Source organism: Candoia aspera, chromosome 4 (genome assembly GCF_035149785.1).
Source record: "Candoia aspera isolate rCanAsp1 chromosome 4, rCanAsp1.hap2, whole genome shotgun sequence".
Lineage (NCBI taxonomy): Eukaryota > Metazoa > Chordata > Lepidosauria > Squamata > Boidae > Candoia > Candoia aspera.
This window is the reverse complement of record NC_086156.1, coordinates 90,510,319-90,535,072: the sequence shown is the minus strand read 5'-3', so window position 1 is coordinate 90,535,072 and position 24,754 is coordinate 90,510,319. Positions and strand designations below refer to the sequence as shown.

The window sequence follows — 24,754 nt, the reverse complement described above, 5'->3', positions numbered from 1 at the left end:
GTACTTAATCATTGTGCTATGGAATATTTTCATCATCGTTATAGTCATGCTTGATCAAAGGTTCAGAAACCCCATGGATTTCTTCCTTAGCAACCTCTTTCCTTAACCTTTGCTAACTATCTAATTATGTATTGGAGATTCATATATCGTTGTTTGCCACTTGAAGAGGAATTCAAGATTAATTAATGGTTAATGGTTTGATGAGCCAGCACTGAATAGAGCTCCCAGATCACTGTGTCGTATCTATTACTGTAGGTTATAGTGCAGGATTTTTTTGACAAAGCAGCTGCATTTAAAAATTGTAGGGAAATCTGAAAAAACACACAGAAAGGTTGGGAAAAGGATTGGGGGAGCGATCAAAACGATAAAAATTAAATTATATTTATTTCATAGCCTTTCTTCTTTCATTCTTTATATACTCAAGTGAATTTGCACACTCTCAAAATTAAAGGCAGCTTTTCCCAATCTTCCTCTTGCATCACACTGTGGACATGGAGAAATGGAGGGACAGATGTTTTGATTTTCTTGTCTTATTTTTGTACAGCTTTCACAATTCTGCTGATATAATTTGATAAAGTCAGAATTTACTAGACCTGGTACAACCTCACACAGAGTATACCTTTCATTAGCTGTTGGCCACTCACCCAGTATCTAAAGACAGTTACTTGAAATCTGGAGATGGTACATTGCAAGCAGCGCAAAACTCTGGTTGTTCTTTAACAAGCAGAAACAAGGCTCTTGTCCTCTCATGTACTGTTGGGTCAGTTGTAACATACATGTGAAGACATGTCTTCTATTCTGAGATTGGGAAGCTTGACATTTTTCTATGACACAACCTCCTAGCAAGACCCTGAACATTCCCAGAAGGGAATTTTACAGATCATACTTGGTGAGATCAACACAAAGAAAGTTCACTTTTCAGTTTGAAATAGTTTGCAAATCCAATGGGTTGTTACACAACAGGAGCTAGTCTGCCTCCCACACTTGTTCCCTATATAAGGATTCTAGACAGAGCCTTATATATCCGTTACTGAAGAAATTTTAAGGCAGGGAGGGCAACTTCCACTTTATGCTACTTTTTTCGGATAAGGACCTGAAAATATCCTCCTAGGTTGCCCAGTTTTGTGCTACCATCTGCACAATATGCCACACCATAACTTAGATTTTGAAATTTTTAACATAGTATTTTATACCAATTTATTTAGTATTTTTATTCTTAATTATGGATTGTAGGATATTGACTGTTTTTGTTTTTATATACATATATGTATTAATGTAAGATTGTTATTCTTCAGCAAAGGATCATTACCTTGTTGTGGTGCTGGGGCTTGAGCACCTCAATGATGCCATGAGCTAAACCATGTAGGGCCACCCAAGATGGGAAGGCATGACAGAGAGGTCAGACTAAATGCAATCCCTGGGGAAGGTAATGGAAACCCACCCCAGTATTCTTGCCATGAAAACTAAATGGATCAGTACAACCAGAGATATGTCGGTATACCATCGGAAGATGGGAATCCAAGCTCGGAAGATGGTCAAAATGGTACTGGGGAGGAACAGAGGATGAGTTCAACTAGCCCCAAACGTGATGACGCAGCTAGCTCAAAGCCGAAAGGATGGCTAGCGGCCAACGGTGCTGGTGGTGAACGGCGAATCTGATGTTCTAAGTATCAACATACCATTGGAACCTGGAATGAGCCAGGGCAAATTGGATGTGGTCTTTGGTGAGATGTCAAGATTGAAGATAGTCATTTTGGGTGTCAGTAAACTGAAATGGACTGGAATGTGCCACTTCACATCAAAGGACCATGAGATCAACTACTGTGGACAAGAGGACCACAGAAGAAATGGAGTAGCATTCATAATTAATAGTAAACTGGCTAAAGTAGTGCTCGGACACAATTCAAAAAAATGATAGAATGATCTCAATTCGAATTCAGGGCAAGCCATCTAACATCAGAGTGATCCAAATATATGCCCCAAACACAGATGCTGAAGAAGCTGAAGTAGAGCGGTTATATGAGGATCTGCAGCACCTACTGGACAACAGGCCAAAAGTGATGTTATTTTCATCACAGGAGACTGGAATGCTAAGGAGGGCAGTCAAATGACACCTGGAATTACAGGTAAGCATGGCCTGGGAGAACAAAATGAAGCAGGACATAGGCTGATAGAATTTTGCCAAGACAATTCACTCTGCATAACAAACACTCTCTTCCAACAACCTAAGAGACGGCTTTATACATGGACTTCACCAGATGGACAACACCGAAATCAGATTGACTACATCCTTTGCAGCCAAAGGTGGCGGTCATCTATACAGTCAGTAAAAACAAGACCTGGAGCTGACTGTAGTTCAGATCACGAACTTCTTCTTGCACAATTTAGAATCAGACTAAAGAGATTAGGGAAGACCCACAGATGAGCTAGATATGAGCTCACTAATATCCCTCAGGAATATGCAGTGGAGGTAAATAATCGATTTAAGGGACTGGACTTAGTAGATAGGGTCCCAGAAGAACTCTGGACAGAAGTTCGCAACATTGTTCAAGATGAGGCAACAAAATACATCCCAAAGAAAGAGAACACCAAGAAGGCAAAATGGCTCTCTGCTGAGACACTAGAAGTAGCCCAAGAAAGAAAGAAAGCAAAGGGCAACAGTGATAGGGGGAGATATGCCCAATTAAATGCAAAATTCCAGAGGTTAGCCAGAAGAGATAAGGAATTATTTTTAAACAAGCAATGCGTGGAAGTGGAAGAAGACAATAGAATAGGAAGGACAAGAGACCTCTTCCAGAAAATTAGAACCATCGGAGGTAAATTCCAGGCCAAAATGTGTATGATCAAAAACAAAGATGGCAAGGAATTAACAGAAGAACAAGAGATCAAGAAAAGGTGACAAGAATATATGGAAGATCAGTATAGGAAGGATAACAATATCGGGGATAGCTTTGACGGTATGGTCAGTGAGCTAGAGCCAGACATCCTGAAGAGTGATGTTGAATGGGCCTTGAGAAGCATTGCTAATAACAAGGCAGCAGGAGACAATGACATCCCAGCTGAATTGTTCAAAATCTTGCAAGATGATGCTGTCAAGGTAATGCATCCTATATGCCAGCAAATTTAGAAAACACAAGAATGGCCATCAGACTGGAAAAAATCAACTTATATTCCCATACCAAAAAAGGGAAACACTAAAGATTGTTCAAACTATCGAACAATGGGACCCATTTCACATGGAGTAAGAATTGCCAGATGCACAAGCTGGGTTTAGAAAAGGCAGAGAAACTAGGGACCAAATTGCCTGTATCCGCTGGATCATAGAAAAAGCCAGGGAGTTTCAGAAAAACATCTATTTCTGTTTTATTGACTATTCTAAAGCCTTTGACTGTGTGGACCATAACAAATTGTGGCAAGTTCTTAGCAGTATGGGGATACCAAGTCATCTTGTATGCCTTCTGAAGAATCTGTATAACGACCAAGTAGCAACAGTAAGAACAGCCCACGGAACAACGGACTGGTTTAAGATTGGGAAAGGAGTACGGCAGGGCTGTATACTCTCACCCTACCTATTCAACTTGTATGCAGAACTCATCATGTGACAAGCTGGGCTTGAGGAATCCAAGGCTGGAGTTAAAATTGCTGGAAGAAACATTAACGATCCCAGATATGCAGATGATACCACTTTGATGGCTGAAAGTGAAGAGGAACTGAGGAGCCTTATGATGAAGGTGAAAGAAGGAAGTGCAAAAGCTGGCTTGCAGCTAAACCTCCAAAAAACCAAGATTATGGCAACCAGCTTGATTGATAACTGGCAAATAGAGGGAGAAAACATACAGGCAGTGAAAGACTTCGTAATTCTAGGTGCGAAGATTACTGCAGATGCTGACTGCAGTCAGGAAATCAGAAGACATTTAGTCCTTGGGAGAAGAGCAATGACAAATCTCAATAAAATAGTTAAGAGCAGAGACATCACGCTGACAACAAATATCCACATAGTCAAAGCAATGGTATTCCCAGTAGGAGCATATGGCTTCGAGAGCTGGACCATAAGGAAGGCTGAGAGAAGGAAGATAGATGCTTTTGAACTGTGGTGTTGGAGGAAAATTCTGAGAGTGCCTTGGACTACAAGAAGATCAAACCAGTCCATCCTCCAGGAAATAAAGCCAGAGTGCTCACTTGAGGGAATGATATTAAAGGCAACACTGAAATACTGTGGCCACATAATGAGAAGACAGGACACCCTGGAGAAGATGCTGATGCTAGGGAGAGTGGAGTGCAAAGGGAAGAGGGGCCGACCAAGGGCAAGGTGGATGATATTCTAGAGGTGACGGACTCATCCCTGGGGGAGCTGAGGGTGTTGACGACCTACAGGAAGCTCTGGCATGAGCTGGTCCATGAAGTCACAAAGAGTTGGAAGTGACTGAATGAATAAACAACAAAGGTTCTTATTATTATATATTTGTATTGTGTCTGGCCTTAGGGCTGTAATAAATGTGATGATGATTATGATAGTCTGCCTCCCAATAAGGATTCCATAGAGGCAATACTACTTTTCTTGGATGTACACACACACACACACACACTTAACAATTAATACAACCAAAAAAGAAAGTCCTAGACCTATCTTCAAAAAATGAGCAGACCAAATTGATATAAATCATATTCCTTGCCTTTGTCAACTCTATCATCATCAACAGCATCGTCATTGATTGATAGATTACATAATCCATTGCTGCAAGATAATCAAGAGTTGTTCCTCAATGTAAGACCCCAGTTCTTGATGCCTTGTTAGTTTCCAAATGCATTCATCCTTAACCTGAAATATTGGGTTCAAAGTCATGTTAATTATTCTATGGATTTAAGCCCTAAATGTAACAATAGTAGGATCTGTCCATATTATGAGTTGATGTTCCCATTTCTAAAATTTACCTTCAGCAGCAAAGGATACTCTAACCCTTATTAAATAATTTCTGAGATGTCCACAGTCCACAGTATTGTTTTTTTTTTTTTAGGGGGGGGGGTTGTTATATTAACTTTATTTTAAGATCAAAATAAATTTTACATTTTTACAGGAACCTTCCACTGTTCACACAAACAGGATCAACTTATTATTTCAAAGTTCATCTGATAATTAATATTAATTTTGCAAATTCCTCAGTTCCTGTTTGAAGTGGATTATTGCCTTGGAAGCTTCAACTGCTTTAGAAACATTAATGGCATGTGAAACAAACAATAAGTTTACTAAGGTGCTAAGAAACACTCTTGTATAATTCAAATTTAAATTTCAAATTCTATTTAAATGCCTACAAGAATTGAAAAGAGATATCAGAACTACATTGGTCCAAATTAACAATACTATGAGAACATTCTGAGTGTGTAGGAATACTCTGCATGCAGGTACAAGTTAGTGGAATGCAGACAATGCCAGTTTGGCTTGCAAGGACATTTCTCTGTTAAAGATTCCATCAAAGAATAGGATGGCCATGATCTGATGAAAGTTGGTTTTGCTTGTTCTTGTGGTATATACTGGCCAAGATTTGCCAAAAGTGACTGATACTATCCATATTGATAGTGTAACGATTGCCTAAACCCAAATACTCAGTCTCACAAGCTCGGGCTTAAAGATAACTGATTTATTAAAGGAATAGTATGCAAATACAGAGAAAGCTGAGAATGAGCAAAAGCGCGCCAAATACAAACTTAAAAGCCGTGCTTGTGGGCCGGTCCCGCCCCGTCGCCCGTCAGGACGCTCCCCCTCCCAGGTGCTGAAAGCCGTTAGACGCGCCTGGGAAAGTAACCTTGAACAGGAGCGCAAACCCAAACATACATTCCAAGCCCTCAAAACAAGGGAGGGCGAAAGAATGGAAAAACCCCGGGTGAAGGGATACGGAACAGAGAATGACATGTGAAACGTTACAATGTTAACCAGACATTAGAATGAGAACATGACATATTGCCCCCCCCAAAAAAATTAGGGAGCCGGTTTGTCAGGATAGGCAGAGTGAAATTGGGCTACGAGACGAGGAGAATGCACGTCTGGAGCAGCAACCCATTCAGGATGAGGGAAATGTTTCCAGCGGACGAGGTATTGTAGAGCGGAGCGCAGGCGTCTGGAATCGAGGATAGATGTCACCTCGAAGTGTTGCTGGTTGTCAATCATGAGGGGAGGTGGAGGAGTGGGTTGTGGATGCCAACGGTCCGACGACAGGCAGGGTTTGAGTAAGCTACAATGGAAAACAGGATGTAAACGTTTAAGGTTGTGAGGTAAATCAAGTTTAAACGTAACAGGGTTGATCTGAGCAACAATTGAAAAAGGACCAACAAATTTAGGACCAAGTTTTTTTTGAGGGTTGCGGGGACTTGATAAACTTAGTTGATAAGTAGACTTGATCTCCGACCGCAAAGGATGGTTCTGGGGAACGCTTTGCATCGGCATGGCGTTTATAAGTAGCTTGGGCATGGTGGAGAGCGAGTAGAATATTAGACCATGAGTCTTTGAGAGAGTCTGCCCAGCCAGCGAGGGTGGCTGGGAGCGGGTGAGGATGAGGAAGTTCAGGAATCGGAACAAATTCACGTCCAAAAACTGTTTTAAAGGGAACTTGACCAGTGGTTTGATGAATGGAATTGTTGTAAGCGACCTCAGCAAATGGGAGTAGATCGACCCAGTTGTCTTGCTGGTAGTTAACAAAAGCTCTGAGGTATTGTTCCAATGTAGAATTAACCGCCTCTGTAGATCCGTCCGTTTCCGGATGCCAGGCGGTAGAAAGTGATTGTTTCGTACCCAAAAGTTTCAAAAATGCCCGCCAAAATTGTGACGTAAATTGTGTGCCTCTGTCACTCACCAAACGGGCGGGGATACCGTGGAGGCGGTACACGTGGATGAGGAAGAGGCGTGCCAGCTGTTGTGCGGTGGGGATAGAAGCGCATGGGATAAAGTGGGCTTGTTTGGAGAAAAAGTCTTTGACGACCCAAATGACAGTTTTTCGTTGACTAGGGGGTAGATCAACGATAAAATCCATGGAGATATCCTGCCAAGGGACAGATGGAGTGGCCACGGGTTGAAGGAGACCCTGGGGCTTGCCCGGTTTGCGCTTTATCGCCGCACATACAGGGCACGTAGTGACATATTCCTTTAAGTCTTTGAGTAAAGTTGGCCACCAGAATTGGCGGCGAATGAGGTGCAAAGTTTTCACGTAGCCGAAATGTCCAGCTAGCTTGTCATCGTGGCAGCGCTGGAGTATGGTTTTTCGCATTGGTTCGGGTACATAGAGACGATCGTTGCGCCAGGCAAGATCATCGGTGAAAGTTAACATGTGTCTATTGGTTTGCAACCAAGTATCTGTTTTAAGGTGGGAGAGCAACTGTTGTTGCAAATCGGAGGTAATTGACAAGGGAGGCGGGCGGCTGGAAGGCGGAGCGGCTGGAGGCGGAGTTGATTGCGCTCGGGTCTGGCTGCGAGTCACCGCTGCCAAACCTAATTGTTTGTCGGTCCAGACGGTGCCTTGGACCGTTGGCCCTGGGCCAGCATCTTGGGGTCTGCGCGAGAGTGCATCAGCTAAGAAATTTTTCTTGCCTGGTATAAATTTAAGGGTGAAGTCAAAGCGGTTGAAAAACTCAGCCCAGCGCAGCTGTTTGGGACTGAGTTTCCGACTGGTGCTTAAAGCTTCCAGATTTTTATGGTCAGTCCAGACTTCAAAAGGGTTTGAAGTGCCTTCCAATAGGTGTCGCCATGTCTCTAACGCTGTCTTTACAGCAAAAGCCTCCTTCTCCCAAACATGCCATCTTCTCTCTGTTTCCGTGAATTTGCGAGAGAGGTAGGCACAGGGTTTTAAAGCGCCAGATTGGTCAGCTTGTAATAGAATTGCTCCTATGGAAAAATCAGAAGCATCGACTTGTACCACGAAGGGTTTAGAGGGGTTTGGATGCTGTAAAATCGGTTCTGTGGTAAAGATTTGTTTGAGCGCTTCAAACGCTTGCTGACAGGCGGGAGTCCATTTAAGGAGCGCGCCTGGGTTCTTTGAACGTCGCGTATCCCCCTGTCCTTTAGTTTTTAACAGTTCAGTAAGGGGGAGGGCGATTTCCGCAAAATTTTGGGCGAATGTTCGATAGAAATTAGAGAATCCAAGGAAACTCTGTAATTGTCTCCTGGTACGGGGAGGTTCCCATGCCACGATGGCTTCTACTTTTGCAGGGTCCATTTCAATGCCCTGAGCTGAAATCCGGTACCCTAGGTAATCAATTTGCGACTGATGAAAGGCACATTTTGACAGTTTTGCATACAGCTGTGCTTTTTGCAATTTAGCCAGTACCTGACGCACCAGGTGGATATGTTCTGACATGGTTTCAGTATAAATCAATACATCATCCAAATATACCAGTACCCCCTTAAATAGGTGGTCATGCAAGACCTCATTGATTAGTTGCATAAAAACCCCAGGTGCCCCAGATAACCCGAATGGTAAGACTTTATATTGGAAAGCCCCAAGAGGACAGTTGAACGCTGTCTTCCACTCATCCCCTTCCCTTATGCGAATGCGAAAGTAGGCTTCTCTCAAATCCAGTTTTGAAAAAACTTTGCCTCTGGCCAGATGTGATAACATATCTTTGATCAGGGGCAAAGGATATTTATTTAATATTGAGACCGCATTGAGCCCGCGGAAATCGGTACAAAGCCTTAATGACCCATCCTTTTTTGGCCTGAATAGGACAGGCGCTCCTACCGGGGAATTTGCCGGCTCAATGAAACCTCTAGCTAGATTTTTGTCAATGAACTCCCTTAGCGTGGTAAGCTCTTTGGGAGACATGGGGTATATTTTTGGGTGAGGCAATTTTACATTTGGTAAAAACTCAATGGCACAGTCCGTTTTTCGGTGGGGTGGCAAGCGATCTGCTTCCTTTTCCCCAAATACTTCAGCAAAATCTTGGTACTGATTGGGTAGCCCCTCAAGAGGTTGAAGCGTTTGCACAGTGGTATACGCTACCCCTCCACCCTCCATGTCCTCCAGTAGGTCCTTTTCGGGTACTTTGTAAAATCCATCTGCAAACGTCACAGTTCTATGCAGCCAGTTGATAAAAGGGTTTTGCTTCACAAACCAAGGCATCCCCAAGATTACCAGAGGACCCCCCACTGGAGCTACCACAAATGGCAGCTTTTCCTGATGGGAGCCCATCTGCAAGGCGACCAGTCCCGTGGAAAGATTGACTGCTTTCCCTCCCGCCATAGTTCCATCCAATTGGGTGAAAATCATGGGTCTTGGCAAAGGGAACGTGGGCAGTTCCAGAGCCGCTACGACATCAGGGTGCATCAGGGAACGGGAGCAACCCGAGTCTAGCATGGCCCACACTTCCACCGTTTTGGTTTTTGAGCTTAGTTTAACTTTAACAGTCAGTGTGGGGAAGTTTCCACTCACCGAATCATGGTTACGCCCGGTTTCTTCCACCTGCCCTAGGGCGCCCTTCAGGGCAGGTGGTAGGCTTTTCCCGCCGGCTGCTCGAATTGCAACTCTTCCTCCTCTTCACCGAAGGGAAGGTCTGGGGGGTCCAGTTCCGCGAGGGCTGCCTTCAGTTTTCGTGGTGGAGCAGGAGCAGGCGTCTTTACCGTGGGTTTCGTCTGTCGTTCCTCTGGACGGCGTCTTGGGCACGAAGTGGCTCGATGTCCTTCTTTCCCACATCTGAGGCACTGACCCTTGGAGAACCGTTGCTCCCTCTCTTCTTCCCAGGTTTTTGGTTTAGGGCGGCTGGCAAGTCCAGATGTGCGCGCTCCTCTAGCGAGACGTGTTTGTCTAAGCTCTTTGGTATGGGCATAGGTTCGTAGGGCATTTTCTGCGCTTCCCGCCAACTGAATCCACCCATATAGCGTTTTAGGATCATCTCTACCCAGAGCCCATCGAAGGATTTCGGGTTCAAGCCCCTGCTTGAACAATTCGATGATTGTTGGCTCAGACCAGTCTTCCACTTTTCCTGCCAAAGCTTTAAACTCCAACGCATATTTGGCAACTGGGAGGGACCCTTGGTAAAGTTTCCGCAGCTCATTTTTGGCCGTTTCTTGAGCTAGGGGGTCTTCGAAATGCTCTTTAAGTGCCCACAAAAAGTCATCGAAGTCCTCTAACTCAGTTGCCTCAGCTTGGCATAGTTGCACATACCAATCCGCTGCCTTTCCTCTCAGCTTGTTGGCAATGAAATTGACCTTGCCATGTTCAGACCGAAAATTTCGACCCCAATCTTCTATGTAGTGCTTGGCATTAGTAATAAAGAAGGAGAGCGTGGTGGGATCCCCATCGAACTTCACTCCAAATGGTGGGAAGGATCTTGCCGGCTCAGCTGGCTGTGGCGGTGCCGCTAATGTCAGCGTGCGCCGAGCCCCCATGGGTGGTCGATCCCTAGGAGGTCTTGCCTCTCGCTCCCCCCCTTGACGGGCTGATCGAGTCTTGCTTCTCCCCCGGGTCACCATGGTACTATGCCTGGGGTACTGTGACGGCTCTTCCTCCCAATCCTCCGGGGTGGGCTCTGCCTCTCCGGGTAGATCCTCTTTGGGTAGATCCTTGAGGATCGTCACAATTAAATCCATTTTATCTTCTAATGCCCTCATACGGGCCGGAGTGACCGGCTCCTCCGAGGGTTGGTTGGTTACCACCACCCTCGGTGACAAGGGGACTTCGTGCTCCCAGGTCAATTGTGGAGACCCCCTCCCCTGTGCTCTTTCCATGACAGTTCTATGTTCACTCCTGAGACTCTCCTGCATGGATATCAGCAGCTCGTCCAATTGGATATCGCGCAACTCTCGACGGGCTGCTCTTTGCGCTCTCGAAGTTAGCACTGGCCGGCTTTTGACCGCCTCCCGCTCTTCTTCGCTTCCCTCACTTGCGCGAAGTTGAGGTTGAGGTTCTGTCATCGCTAGCGTTCCCTCTTATCCAATGATTGGATGGGGCTAGCGGAAAATGGAAAAAATGATTCTCAGCTTTATGTAACGATTGCCTAAACCCAAATACTCAGTCTCACAAGCTCGGGCTTAAAGATAACTGATTTATTAAAGGAATAGTATGCAAATACAGAGAAAGCTGAGAATGAGCAAAAGCGCGCCAAATACAAACTTAAAAGCCGTGCTTGTGGGCCGGTCCCGCCCCGTCGCCCGTCAGGACGCTCCCCCTCCCAGGTGCTGAAAGCCGTTAGACGCGCCTGGGAAAGTAACCTTGAACAGGAGCGCAAACCCAAACATACATTCCAAGCCCTCAAAACAAGGGAGGGCGAAAGAATGGAAAAACCCCGGGTGAAGGGATACGGAACAGAGAATGACATGTGAAACGTTACAATGTTAACCAGACATTAGAATGAGAACATGACAGATAGCAGTAAATGTTGCATGTGACACAGATACAGTTAAGGATGATAACTCATACTTTACATCCTCTATCTTATTTTTTTAAAAAATGTGAAAATCTCAATTGACCAAACTTGTGATAGGCTGTGGAGTCCATGGTTGTGATGGTTGCCTTATTCCCAAAGAGACATGGAATCACTTAGTCAGGGCTAAGGATTTCCGGTTTATTAGGAAAAGAATGCATACACAGAAAAAGACGGTAATGAGCACATGGTGTGTGAGGTAGCCCGTAAATACCCGTGGTGCGGACCTGGCCCTTCTCCACCCCCCATTGTCCCACAGTCCTGATCCGGGGTCCTGATGGGCAATCAGGGTACGATTCCGGAGTCTCGATGGGCGATCAGGGGGATTAGCGCTGATACCTCTGTCCTCTTCCTGTGTCTGGCACAGGTGTGTCCCCCGGGGTAATGCAGAGATGTCAGGGAGATATGATGATGGCTTCTCTGGTCAGGGCAAAGGTATGTCTCCTTTGTCCTTTATTTGTATTTGCATCTGAGTGCTTAAAGGATTAGTATGATTCCTTCCTCCTTCCTTCCCTTTTCCAGAAAGGCATGTTCCCCGTTGTGATGCATGATTGCATTGCAACGGGCGACATGACAATGGTGCTCTCTAAGCCTTGCTGTTTTTTTGCAGACATTTCATTGCCAGCCTAGGCAACATCTTCAGTGCTAGAAGGGAGTGGGATTTGCTCTCTGTTTATATACAGTGGCTTGCCCTGCTTGTATTGGTGGGGTTGTTGTTCTCTCCTTGGGAATACTTTGATTGGGGTGTTGTTTGCTGCTTGGTTGATTGACTGAGTTAATAGTCAAACCAAGGAGAGAATAACACAAGTTTATCATAACGGTCATATGCCATAAGGGCCAAGATGAAACATTAAGTTATCCCACAGGAGAGAGCTAAGTTCAGTTGAGCCATGCATCTGTTGTAAGAGATTATCTTACAGTAGTTTCAGAAATAATGTGGGCTAGCATCTGAGGGGTTGTGATCAGTGTAAATAATATATCCAGCAAAGATAAGTTACCAATAAATAAATAAATACATGGCTGTGTGGAAATGGGAGTTCATCCAGACCAAGAAGATGATCAGACTGTTTCCAAGAACAGTGATGAGAGACATAGTTAAAAATAATACCAAGAGGTATTAGAGGTATTAAAGGTATCAAAGCATTTACATCTCTATAAGGCATTCTCTTCCAAAACAATCTCTCCCTCTTTTTTTCAAAAAAACCCTTTTCTAACATAATTATTCACATAATAAGCAAATACTCAAATATTATCCTACTTCACTAAAATTTTACTCCTCTCAGCCTACTATAACAACAAAAAATAAACGATCTATCTACACTTGGTTAATGCCCTTTTACCCAAAGTAAAATCATTATCCCCAAAACAAAAACATGAGTCTAAACCTTTAAGAGACCATCCTGATAAACACATTTAAACAATTATCCGACTTCAAAATAGACTAAGGCATTTACATACAGTATCTCAGTATTACACACAAAACTTTCCCCTTACAGGTCTCAAATTCAGCAGCCAGCCTTGATTCTTGATCTCAATTTTTCCAGGAATACAGCCAATCATATATCAAACTTTGCACCCAAAACTCTTCTTACTTCAGAATCAAAGTTAGCTCTCCATACTCCAATTTTTCTCCTTTCACTTTTTGACTTGGAAACATTAATCCTCATTTTCTTCTTTAAAGAAGGAGCACTACTCCCAAAGTAGTTTTCACTCTTGTCTTCTTTTTCAAGTTCTTGGTAGGCTTTAGACTTCACAAGTTCTAGGAGATGATCCAGTGCTTGGGCGACATCAAGATAGAGTTCTTTAAAAATCACTTTCATTTCTTCAATTTCTCTCCACAGTGTGTTATCAGGAGAAAAAAGATATTAAAAAAAGCCGTTCTCACAAGAATGCAGAGGCAGATATCTCAAAATTCAACTCCACAGATTCAACGAACTAGATAAATCTTTTATAATCCTCAAAACATTAAGAAAATGGCAACAAAACAGCAAAAATCTTTAAATCCCAATATTAGAATTGAAATATGAAAAAGGCCAACTTTTCAAATTAGTAAATTCAAAAAATAATGAAAATCACGAAGAGTTTCCCACTTCTTTGCTGCAAAAGGACACTCTTCAGTAACAAACAAACAAACACCTTAGTGTTTTAGAAATCGGGTGGCAAGATGTATTGTCCATTTTATGGCGTTGGTGCAGACCCGAACTTGAGGACATCTGTGCCTCCCAGCATTCTCCATCAGTTTTCAGAAGGAAGACTGAGAGATAGTTATTGACTTCAAACTAGGGGTATGAATATCATCTGATGATGCATTTCTAACCATTTAAATTTGAAAATATCCAAGGGAAGGTTACATTTCCAGTTCCCACAGAGATCATTCTGAGATTCAACACAAGATTCCCAGATACTTAAAGAGATGTAGGGAGCCATGGAGATGACCTTGGAGAAAGCATGCAGCCAGAAGCTGTTGCAGAAGAAGCATGCATTAAGTCCAGGTGGACAGCATGCACCAGAGATTCAAACTAGTTTGAAGGAAAATATAGGCAGTCTTCCGAAATTTTATTACTATAGCTTATCTCAATAAAATATAGTTCTAGTCTTCCTGTGAGTCTTCCTGTGAAGAGTTTTCCCTGGTTCACAGGAAGAACATGGTTCCCTGATCTGTAGGGCTAACAGGATTGATTGATTGATTCTTGATTACTTTTTAATCTATAATACAACTTATCAGAGCACCTAAAAAGCAGATAAATAGTATTCTAAATTTGTAGGTTTGAAGTTCAGAGCGTTTGATAAATTAATCTAAGATACACTATTACGTTTCGATAGTTGAATTTGTAATTTAGAGCTATGGAAAGCTGATTGTCATAAAACTTTACATACTACTTTTATAATCAGAAGCAGTATAGTTCTACATCAGATGCCTAGACTCATCTAGCATTTAATCATCTATTCTCACAGGTTATGGTGTAAATAAACTGTTTTAAATATTTGTGATAATGTTTGACTAGACTCAAGAATTGCTTCTCTTATATATTCATCAACAGATGTGTCATTCTTCCAGATATACAACTTTTACAATAAACAAGTTATACTTTGGAATAAAATAATAAGCAAGATATAATAAACGTTATGGAAAAAAAAATACTGAAAATTGCAAAACATAAATCACAATGATTTGACAAAAAAATCTATCTATCTATCTATCTATCTATCTTTCTATCTATCATCATCTGCTATATAATTTTACAACTTAACTTCTTTAATTGTGCTTCTCCACGCATCCTTGACATCTTTATTGCGCAAGGTATATATGATAGGATTTAAAAGTGGGGTTAAAACACTATATATTACTGGAATAAGCTTAGCCTGATTTGAAGAATAACTAGTGTTTGAACTCGAATAAGTGAAAATTGAACTTCCATAGTACAAAAGGACCACTGTGAGATGGGAGGAACAGGTGGAAAAAGCTTTTTGTCTCCCTTCTGAAGAGTGCATCCTTAAGATAGTTGAAATGATATAACCATATGACAGAAGGATGCATGCTAAAGGGGTCCAGGCTATGAAAAGGCCAATGGAGAGCAAGAGAACTTGGTTGAGAGAAGTGTCTCCACATGATGATCTCAGCAGTGGAGCAATATCACAATAGAAGGCATCCAGGTGGTTGTTGCCACAAAATGGTAACTGGAAGGCAAAAGTGGTATGTACCACTGAGTTAAGTAAGCCACCAGCCCAGCAGGCCGTGGCCAGTTGCAGACAAAATGTTTTGCTAATAATCAGTGTGTAGCGTAGAGGATTGCAAATGGCAACATAGCGGTCAAAGGCCATAACTGCAAGAAGGAGGCACTCAATGCCCACAAAAGAAAAAAAGAAATATGCCTGAAATGCACAGCCCAAAAAGGAAATGCTGTTTTTTTCTGAGAGTAAATGAGCCAGCATCTGGGGGATAGTGGTGCTAGTATAGCAAATGTCCAGAAAGGAGAGGTTCCCGAGGAAGAAATACATGGGGGTTTGGAGCTTCTGGTCCACCAGCATCATTAAAACAATGAAGGCATTCCACACCACAGTGAAGAGATAAATGGTGAAGAACCCACTGAAGAGCAAAAGGTGGATCTCCTGCAGATTTCTAAAGCCAAGTATGATGAACTCGGTCAGGGCAGTTTGATTTTGTTCCTCCATGTCTCAGTGAGAACAAGACTTATTCCTATAGGGAATAAGAACATCCTTTTTGGTAAGTTTAAGTATTATACACATGGAATTAAAAAACAGCATAAAACATAAAATATGACAGAATTGTGGTTTCAGTGTAATCTTATTTTCAAAGGAGATGAGCAGAACCAGTGTAGATTTAATGCATAAGACTGTTTAGGTACAATCTCTTATTTTTATGGACTTAGTAGTTGCTCTTATAAATACAAAATTACTAGGGGAAGTACTGAACACAAAAAGAGAACAAAGCACTTTTGTTATGAGAATAAAACATGAAAATCAGATTTAGAAAAACCTCTCTTCCTCTCCTTTTTTAGATCAATGGCTCAGGAACTGGCTCTGCTTTCATGAAATAATTGGTTGTTTTGCCCTTAAATAGACTGTGGATATTAGGGAACTTAATGCAGTATATCAAAAAAGAAGATTTTTTTTTAATTTATGCTAATTGAACACACCATTATACAATGTGGTTTTCAGTAGAGACTTGCAGATCATTAAAACCTTAAACATCCATAAAATATCTGTAAACCTTTGAGAAAATATCATTAACTTTAGTTAACAGTCAGTTTCTAATACATTTATTAAAAAAATGTTCTGAATAAGTAAAAATTCAACTATACTTTGTAGAAAATTTGGAGTCCCTTATTCCATAAATTCTCTAGAACTTAGAAGGAGATAAATTCAGTATAAGTCATGTAAAACACAAATTCCTTATAATCTTACCAAAGACACAGAAGCAATGTTACTGCAGGAAGAGCTATGAATTCATTTGCCATTCGTCCCCCAGTTTTCTGGTATGAAGGACAAAATTCTTCAACAGGTTCACTCAGCATAATGATTCAGAGCAGGACAAGGCCTGAATAATAAAGATTCTAGACTTAAGATAGTTGAGGCTGCTGATTTCCCATTTTTCTGAACATTTCTATTAAAAACAGAAGGTTAAATGACCTGTGATGCAAATACAGTAACCCTCATTACATTTGCAAGAGTATATAAATTTAACCTAACTTAACAATATGGTCATTCAGATCAAAGCATTCTATAGGAAACATAATAACTGATGAGCATTATCAATGTATTTAAGCTATATCTATTTCAAAGTATAAAATTGTTAGTAGATGGTGCTTTCCTTCTAGAAGGATGTGTGGTTTCCAAGGTAGTATTTATTATTTATACAGACATGCATATCAAAGAGATCTTTAGGGATTTCTCTACCCAAGATAATATCACCTTGTTTTCTAGAGAGCCACATATAATCTAATTAATGGTGAAAAATAAAGCAAATTTAAAAATAAGAAATTATTTATTTCATTTCATTTTACATGATGTCCCACCATATGTAACACCTCCAGTAGAATGGAATAGGGAAGCTGCTTCAGCTGAGTTTTACAATGAGCATCTGAATCAGGTTCAGTAAGGGTCCCAACTATCACCATAACAGAAATATAAAGTTTTTCATTTATATATATATATATATATATATATATATATGAATGATATACATACATACATACATGTATGTATATGTATACATATATACACAAACATACATACACACACACATATACACACACATATACACATATACATCCCTGTGCTGAAATAAAGCTTCTGTATGTAAAGAGGTTTTTCTGAAATGTTTTGCACTGGAATTTAGGGTAGTATAATGTTCATAGTTATTTATTTATATTTATTTATTTATCTTCTTCAAGTCAGTGTTGACTCCTGGAGACTGCCTGGACCAGTCCCTGCAGTTTTCCTGGCAAGATTTCAGAGATGATTTGCCTTCCCAAAGCTATACAGCTTTTGAGCTCCACATCTGATCTTTGCAAGTAAAGCTGAAAGTCTGTTGAAAAGACAATAGTCAGATAATTGCAGTTCTTAATACAACTTTAAAAATAATGCAGTGAAATGCATATTACTATGTGACAACTGGTTTGATGTAGTGGTTAAGGCGTTAAGCTAAAAACTCATAATCATACTCAGGGTTTCAAGCCAATAACTCTCAGTCATCCTTCCCAAAACTACATATGGAACTAAGTACCACTGCTTCTAAAGCTGAAGGTACTATTTGGCTATCATGAATGGTAAACACAGGGTACATAACTTCAATGAATTTCTTAAATACTTTTAGGAACCAACTAATGATAAAGTCTTATGCTGCTTTGCATTTCATAAGCTACTGTTTTTAAATATAAATCTCATCAGATCTGGTAGTAGTGGTAACAATCAACCACTGGGCCCCAGGAGACGGGTGAGAAGTTGACGTGCCTCCATTATTAATGTCAGCTGTTAAGTTCTGCTGCTCTATTAGCCTTGTGATTTTTATTTTTTTTAGATAATAATTGTTTTTTTTATATGTTTACTGTTTTATAATCTTGTACACCACCGAGAATCACTTTTTTGTGAGTTAGACAGCCATATAAATTTGAAAGATTGATGATAGAAAGATAGATAGAAAGAAAGAAATATAGAAATAGATAGATGGTAGATAAAATGGAATAAAGCAAATACTCAAAATATTTCCACTGGGTGGGATCTTTATACATACAAAGACAAGACAAGACAAGACAAGACAAGACAAGACAAGACAAGACAAGACAAGACCCGCCTTTAACTTCAGGATATATAGTAAAGTCCTGGATCAATAACTTCCTCCCAGAAAAGAGAACTTCCAAACATCTCTTTGCTGCAGATTCTTAGGGCTACAGCAAGTCTCAGGAGGAACTGCCATGATCTGTAACTTGCTAAAGCAGCCAGATGTTCCTCACAGGATGTAGCTTTCTCACTGAGGCTACTACTGCTACCACCCATGTGTTTAGCAAGATTTTTGGGTTTTTTGGCATAGTTTGTTTAACCTAGAAGTTCAAATTAATTCTTCTTTAATGCTATCCAACCCTAAGGAATGGAAAAGTTAATAAGGTTGGAAGAACCTCAAGGGAATTTGTTTGAGCATTTCAGAGCAAGTAAGAGTTCCTCCTTGTTAGAAAATATTTGCATTTTAATCTAGTTCTTTCCCTGCAAGATATTTCATTTCCAGAACTTGATGAAGATGCAGAGTGGTCCAATTCTCTCAGTCCTCTGCTGTTGCCCAGAGAGAGAGACAGAGAGAGAGATGATAGATAGATATAGCATTGCAGTTAACATTCTAAATGTTTAGAATAAAAGGTAAGTAGGATTATAGTTATTTCCCTCCACCCCAAACTTGGAACTACATGTGGTTGTATGAATGAAGGGCCAATCGTACCCACAAATTAACAAAGAAATAAAAATTAACTAATGAAATTAGTACAGCGGGGAAAAAAATAGATAACTCTCACATGTTGTCTGATTTACTCCATGTAATTTTACTTTCTCAAAGAATGTTCATAGCTTTCAATTATAAATAAGATGAATAGCAATCTTTAAGTATGGGATAACATTTTCAAAGGCAAAGCTATACAGTAGCTATTAGTTCACATCAGTGAACCAAAATGGATTTTCAAACATTTTAATGCATAACTGAATATTAAAGAGGTAGAAAAAAAAGTTTATCTTTCTGTGACAGTTCACAAATATTGAATTAAATTATTTCTTTAAAAATCTAACAGAGTTTTATTTTTATTTTTTTCATGAATGTCATGCTCCAAGTGTGAGTGATGTTTTAATGCAGCTAAGTGTTTAAGATGCTGAGCTACAAGTTTAAAATCCCCTGATAATTCCAAGAGTTTTCTTCAGCTTTATGATGGTTCAGCTTTAAGGTCACAAGGACTCTTCAAAATAATAATTCCATTTTCAGTTGAAATCACTGAGAAGTTTTTTCTGGAACTATGTTTATATACATTTTTGACCTTACATAATTGTTTGCCTAAGAGAAATGACAGCTAAGGAATTTGCCAAATCTTTGATGAGCTAATACAAGTTGTTTTTTTTTTTAATATTTTGGTTATTTTGTCTTTGGAAGTTATGGAAAAAAGATTTTCAATACACTGTCACTATATTTGCAAGAATCTGGGAGGAAACATGAAGTGTTATTAACAGAATAAGTTAATAGAATGCACATTCCTTTCTATATTTATTTTAAAATTATAATCACAGTAATGCCTACAATAGTAATAGCCCTATGACCCACACTGCAACTTATTTTTCATATCTATAGATGTTAGACTGATAATCCAAAGCATCATATGTCATCATATACAAAGGTCCTATTACAAAATTTCAAAAAAGAAATTAATCCAAATGAGATTCTAACTTGTGTGTGGGGGAGCTTCTTGACATATGTTGTAGAATACCTATCACCAACCATAAATTGGAAAAGAAAGGAAGCACACACATGAAATATCTCTCACAGATCACCCATCAGGTAGTTTATCTATAGAACCACTCAAATGCTAAGTCCTCTTTTATTTTTTGTTGATTGCCAATAGGGAGTGGTACCTACTGTATAATGCTGCAAATTCCTTCAATGGTATAAAATTGTGGATTAAGCAATGCATGCATTTGTACAGAAAATAAGGCAGAAATATGATTGCCTTGGTACAAAAATGGGAAAACCTTGATAGGTCTTTACTGAGAAGTCAAATCTGTGAAGAATGTGGTTTAAATTCTGTCAAGTGTGATGAATCAGCAAATAGTATTCATATTGACATAGTGGAATATTCATTAAAAACTGTGCAAAACCTGCATGAGAGTTGTTTATTCTGTAATCTGTTTCTTAAATATTATGCTCAATACTTCTATTAATTTTGCTGATTAGTTTTAGATCTCTGTTTACATACCAGAGCAAAGCTACAGAATCCACAGAATAATCAAAAAACAAAACTGGAAAACAAAATTTATTTGCCAGGTAAAGTATTAATGTAAGTGGTAGCTTCATTTTTTTTTTTTTTTTTTGGTGATTATCACTGTAGGTGGAGTCTGGTGGGTGAGATGTGGACTCTGAATAGGACTTCAGTGAATGGATTCATTCTTCTTGGCTTTACCAGCCATCCTGTACTGCAGCCTCTCCTCTTGGTGTTATTTTTCACTTTGTCTCTCATCACTGTTCTTGGGAACAGCCTGATCATCTTCTTGGTCTGGATCAACTCCCGTCTCCACACAGCCATGTATTTTTTCATTGGTAACTTATCTTTGCTGGATATATTCTTTACACTGATCACTACCCCTCAGATGCTAGCCCACATGGTTTCTAATACTAAGGCCATCTCTTACAACAGATGCATGTCCCAACTGAACTTAACTCTCTCCTGTGGGATAACTGAATGTTTCATTTTAGCTCTCATGGCATATGATCGTTATGTGGCCATTTGCTGGCCACTGCGATATCCCATCATCATGAGAATGCCAATGTGCATGCAGATGGCTGGGATATGTTGGTTTGGAGGCTTTTTCAATGCTGCAGCACTGACAGTCTGCACAGTAAATTTCCCCTTCTGTGGACCTAATCAAATCAACCATTTCTTTTGTGAAGCACCAGCTGTGCTTCAACTAGCTTGTATGGACACCTACGTGATGAAGGTACTGATCTTTGCACTGAGTGTAATTGTCCTCATGCTTCCTCTTAGCTTTATAGTGATCTCTTACCTCCACATTGCCCGAGTGGTCTTCAATATGCATTCAGCTGAGGGGCGACAAAGGGCTTTCTCTACCTGTGCCACACATCTCATCATTGTTGTGTTGTTCTACAGCACCATCAGCTTTACATACTTGCAGCCCCAGTCTGAGCATTCTGCAGATCAAGAGAAGAAAGCTGCAGTCTTCTATTCTTTGGTCTCCCCCATGCTCAATCCCATCATCTACAGCCTGAGGAACAAAGATGTTAAAGAGGCTGTAGCTAAAGCAATGGGGAAAGTTAATTAAATCTTCCCTTTGGAAATATGGAAAATGCATATTTAGTGTACAAATGCATTTAATTCACATATTTATGGAATTTATCTTGTTCTTACTCTTTGCTCTTGCCAGTAAATTGTGCAAGTGATCTTTAAAAAAAGAAACATGTTCCATACATTGTTCTAGAATTGTATAAAAATGTACAAAATATGGAGAGGTATTATCCTATCTTGGAGAGAAGAACCACGCTGAGACAATTGGTTGGGTCTCTAGTGTTTATTGTTCTACTCTACTAGACAGAAAATCCTGCTAAACTGAAAGGCAACAGGAAAACCCTCACAGAAAACCCCAGAAATCTAAGGGGGCAGGGGGTGTCTGTTCTGAGTTTCTTTGATGGGATCGTCTTCTAAACTACACATGTGTTTCTCCCCTGGAGAGGGCCCCCTTCCTGTTCACCAGCAGTACTCATGACAGTTATATAGTTGTTCTTTTCCTAAAGCTCTATATGGCTTTATACTGTAAATTTTTTTCAAAGTATGTTTAAAATACAAAATAAAAGATAAAGAAGAGATAGAAAATAGAACAAAAGAAAAAAGAACTAAAAAAAGTGTCAAAAGACAGAAGAGAGAAACAGAAAGTGACTTCTGACTTTCTCCAAAACAGATATAAATCCATTTACAAATATAATCTGTTACCATTAGTTAAACCATATTAAGATTATTTCTATTAAAACAAACCATTTAATCACTAAAAACCTAAAAAGAAAACTTCATTTTTTTCTACCACAAGCAAGTACTCTAAAAGTGGTTGTCAAATAGATATAAATCCAGAATATGGCTTTATACTGACATGCTTGGTGTACAAGAAGTTGCCTTCTAAACTTGTACAAAAATAAGATGACTTTGAACATTGTAGTTACAGAAAATCTATCTCTTTGATATTTTTGATATTAACAATTACACTAAAAATGAAAATATTTATGTTATTTGATTACCAGCTTGAGTAATGAACATTATAAGTAGTGGCTTAATTTTTTGTTGTGCTTATCACTATAGATGGACTCTGGTGGGTAAAATGTGGATTCAGGATTGGGCCTCAGTGAATGGATTTGTTATTCTAGGCTTCACCAGTCACCCTATATTAAATCAGCTCCTAGTATAATGACTTGTTATGCTCCTATAGTAAGGAGATATTACTCGTATTCTTATACATATATATATACAGTATACATATACATTCCATTCCATTGTTTCCAACATCAGAGACTGCCTGAACAAGTCCCTGCAGTTTTCTTGGCAAGGTTTTTCAGAAGTGGTTTGCCATTGCCTCCTTCCTAGGGCTGAGAAAAAGTTACTGGTCCAAGGTCACCCAGCTGGCTTTGTGCCTAAGGCAGGACTAGAACCCATGGTCTCCTGGTTTCTAGACTGATGCTTTAACCACTACACCCAAGTGGCTCTCTTAGATGAAACTGGCTGATCTCAAAAAAACAGAATAGGTCCAGATTTAATTAGTATTGTGGCAGGAGGTCATCAAAAAATGAGAAAGCTTTAGGCTAGAAATGAACAAACAATCCACCACCTCTTTGAAAAAGGTAATGGCAATCAACATCTGTGTCAGTGCTAGAAAAACAACATGGATGCATCTATTCAGGCATCAGAAGCTGAGTTTGACTCGAGGAAATCTTTATTTTTACCTTACCTTTAACAACAGGACAACAGTTCCATTGACAGTTTTAATGGGACAGCATCCTGGACACAGCAGCTAAGGATAAGAAATAAATGATCACTCTCCAGCCTAGCTTAAAATTCTAAATCTAAAATTTTAGTATGAAAATGTATTAAGTAATCAACAGTTGAAAGCACAGAGTTTGACCAAGATATAAAGTGACCAGAATGGTCCTTCTGAATGGCACCATTTAAGATATGGTGATTTGGGGTATAAGTCATTTGAGCTAAACCACGTATAGCTAGGCTACATTAAGACTCCAAAGAGACCCTGAGAGTTAGCCATAGAGATAAGATGGATTAATTGTTCAGCCACCATTGAAGTTCTTGTGAAACTGAGTATCATTTGCTTCCAAGTAGACATCAAAGTTACCTCAATTACTACATATGCTGGTGGAAATAGACTAACACAATAAACAATATACTCTTCCATCTCCCTCCAGAAATTCTTAACCTGTTTCTGCAGTTGTAAAGAAGGCAAATATAAATTAATACTTAATATCATGTACTGAGGGCAGTGTATAAGTAAACTGCTTTGTTGTTTTCTGATGTTTCATAAATAAACTTCAGGCTACCTTTTTTTTTGGGGGGGGCAGGGGAGCAGAATTGAATCGTGTGTGTACTTGCTCTGATCTGGATACAGGGATAGATTACAAGTGTACTGGTGACAAGCTCAAATGGAAATTACCCAGAATAATTTTCTAACAAATATGAGATGGAAATGGGAAATAATTTCATGCCAGCAGAATTACTCAGATCCAATGTGGACTGGTAGACTCCAGTCCTTACATCAGTTTTCACCTTCGCCGATGCTTCTGCTCATATTTCAGAGGATTGGAGCAAAGCCATGATTATTCTCATCTTCAAAAAAGGCCATTGCCCACCAGACTACAGACCAATAAGTCTCAAAATATAATCAGTACATTTCATGTGATACATCTATATGGGAAGTGGTATAATTAGTTAGAACAGGAAAATATCTTGGAAGATGACCATGCGGCTTTTAGGGAAAGGAGATTGTTTAGTTCTTGCCTCTTCCTTTAACATTTAGCTGATAAATATACACATATCACCTATGCACAATTATTTGTGATTTTAGTAGTTTTCAGGGCAGCATTCAATTCTATCTCAAGATCCCTGTTATAGGCAAATGCCAAAAATCTACTACTGATATTGCTGCTATTACTCTACAAATTTCCTAAACACTCTAGATATAGTTATAGTAACCACAGGCAGCTAATTAGCCCAATAATATCAGTGAAAAGAGTGAGAAAAGAGTGTATTTTGGGCCTACTCCTGTTTTACATCTATATTTACTCCCTTATAAACTACTTTGAGAGCTTGTGATCCATATGCTCCCAGTGAACAAATATTTGCCTATCCTGTTACATGCAGATGATATTGTAATCTTTTCCATGACTCAAGGTGGCCTTAGGAGGGCCCTCAGAATATTGAGCCAATTTTGTATCAAAGAACAGTTGGTTATTAGTCACCAAAACCTAAAGTAATGCTATTTTCTAATAGTCTTAAAAAATGCAACTGGTATATAGACAGGCATCAGAACAGGGTAGTTACTTTATGTACATAGGGGTAGTTTTTCAAGCCTCTAGACA

General features: G+C 39.9%; 2 protein-coding genes across 2 annotated transcripts; one reads left to right on the top strand and one right to left on the bottom strand.

Moving 5' to 3' along the window:
• Positions 1-14,643: 14,643 nt before the first annotated feature.
• Positions 14,644-15,576, bottom strand: LOC134496548 (olfactory receptor 5V1-like). The gene has a single exon (XM_063302268.1). The coding sequence runs from the start codon at positions 15,574-15,576 to the stop codon at positions 14,644-14,646; it is 933 nt and encodes a 310-aa protein (XP_063158338.1).
• A 4,941-nt stretch (positions 15,577-20,517) lies between these two features.
• LOC134496546 (olfactory receptor 2G3-like) lies at positions 20,518-21,447 on the top strand. Its single transcript, XM_063302267.1, has one exon. It carries the CDS (start codon positions 20,518-20,520, stop codon positions 21,445-21,447), a length of 930 nt encoding a protein of 309 aa, XP_063158337.1.
• Positions 21,448-24,754: the final 3,307 nt, after the last annotated feature.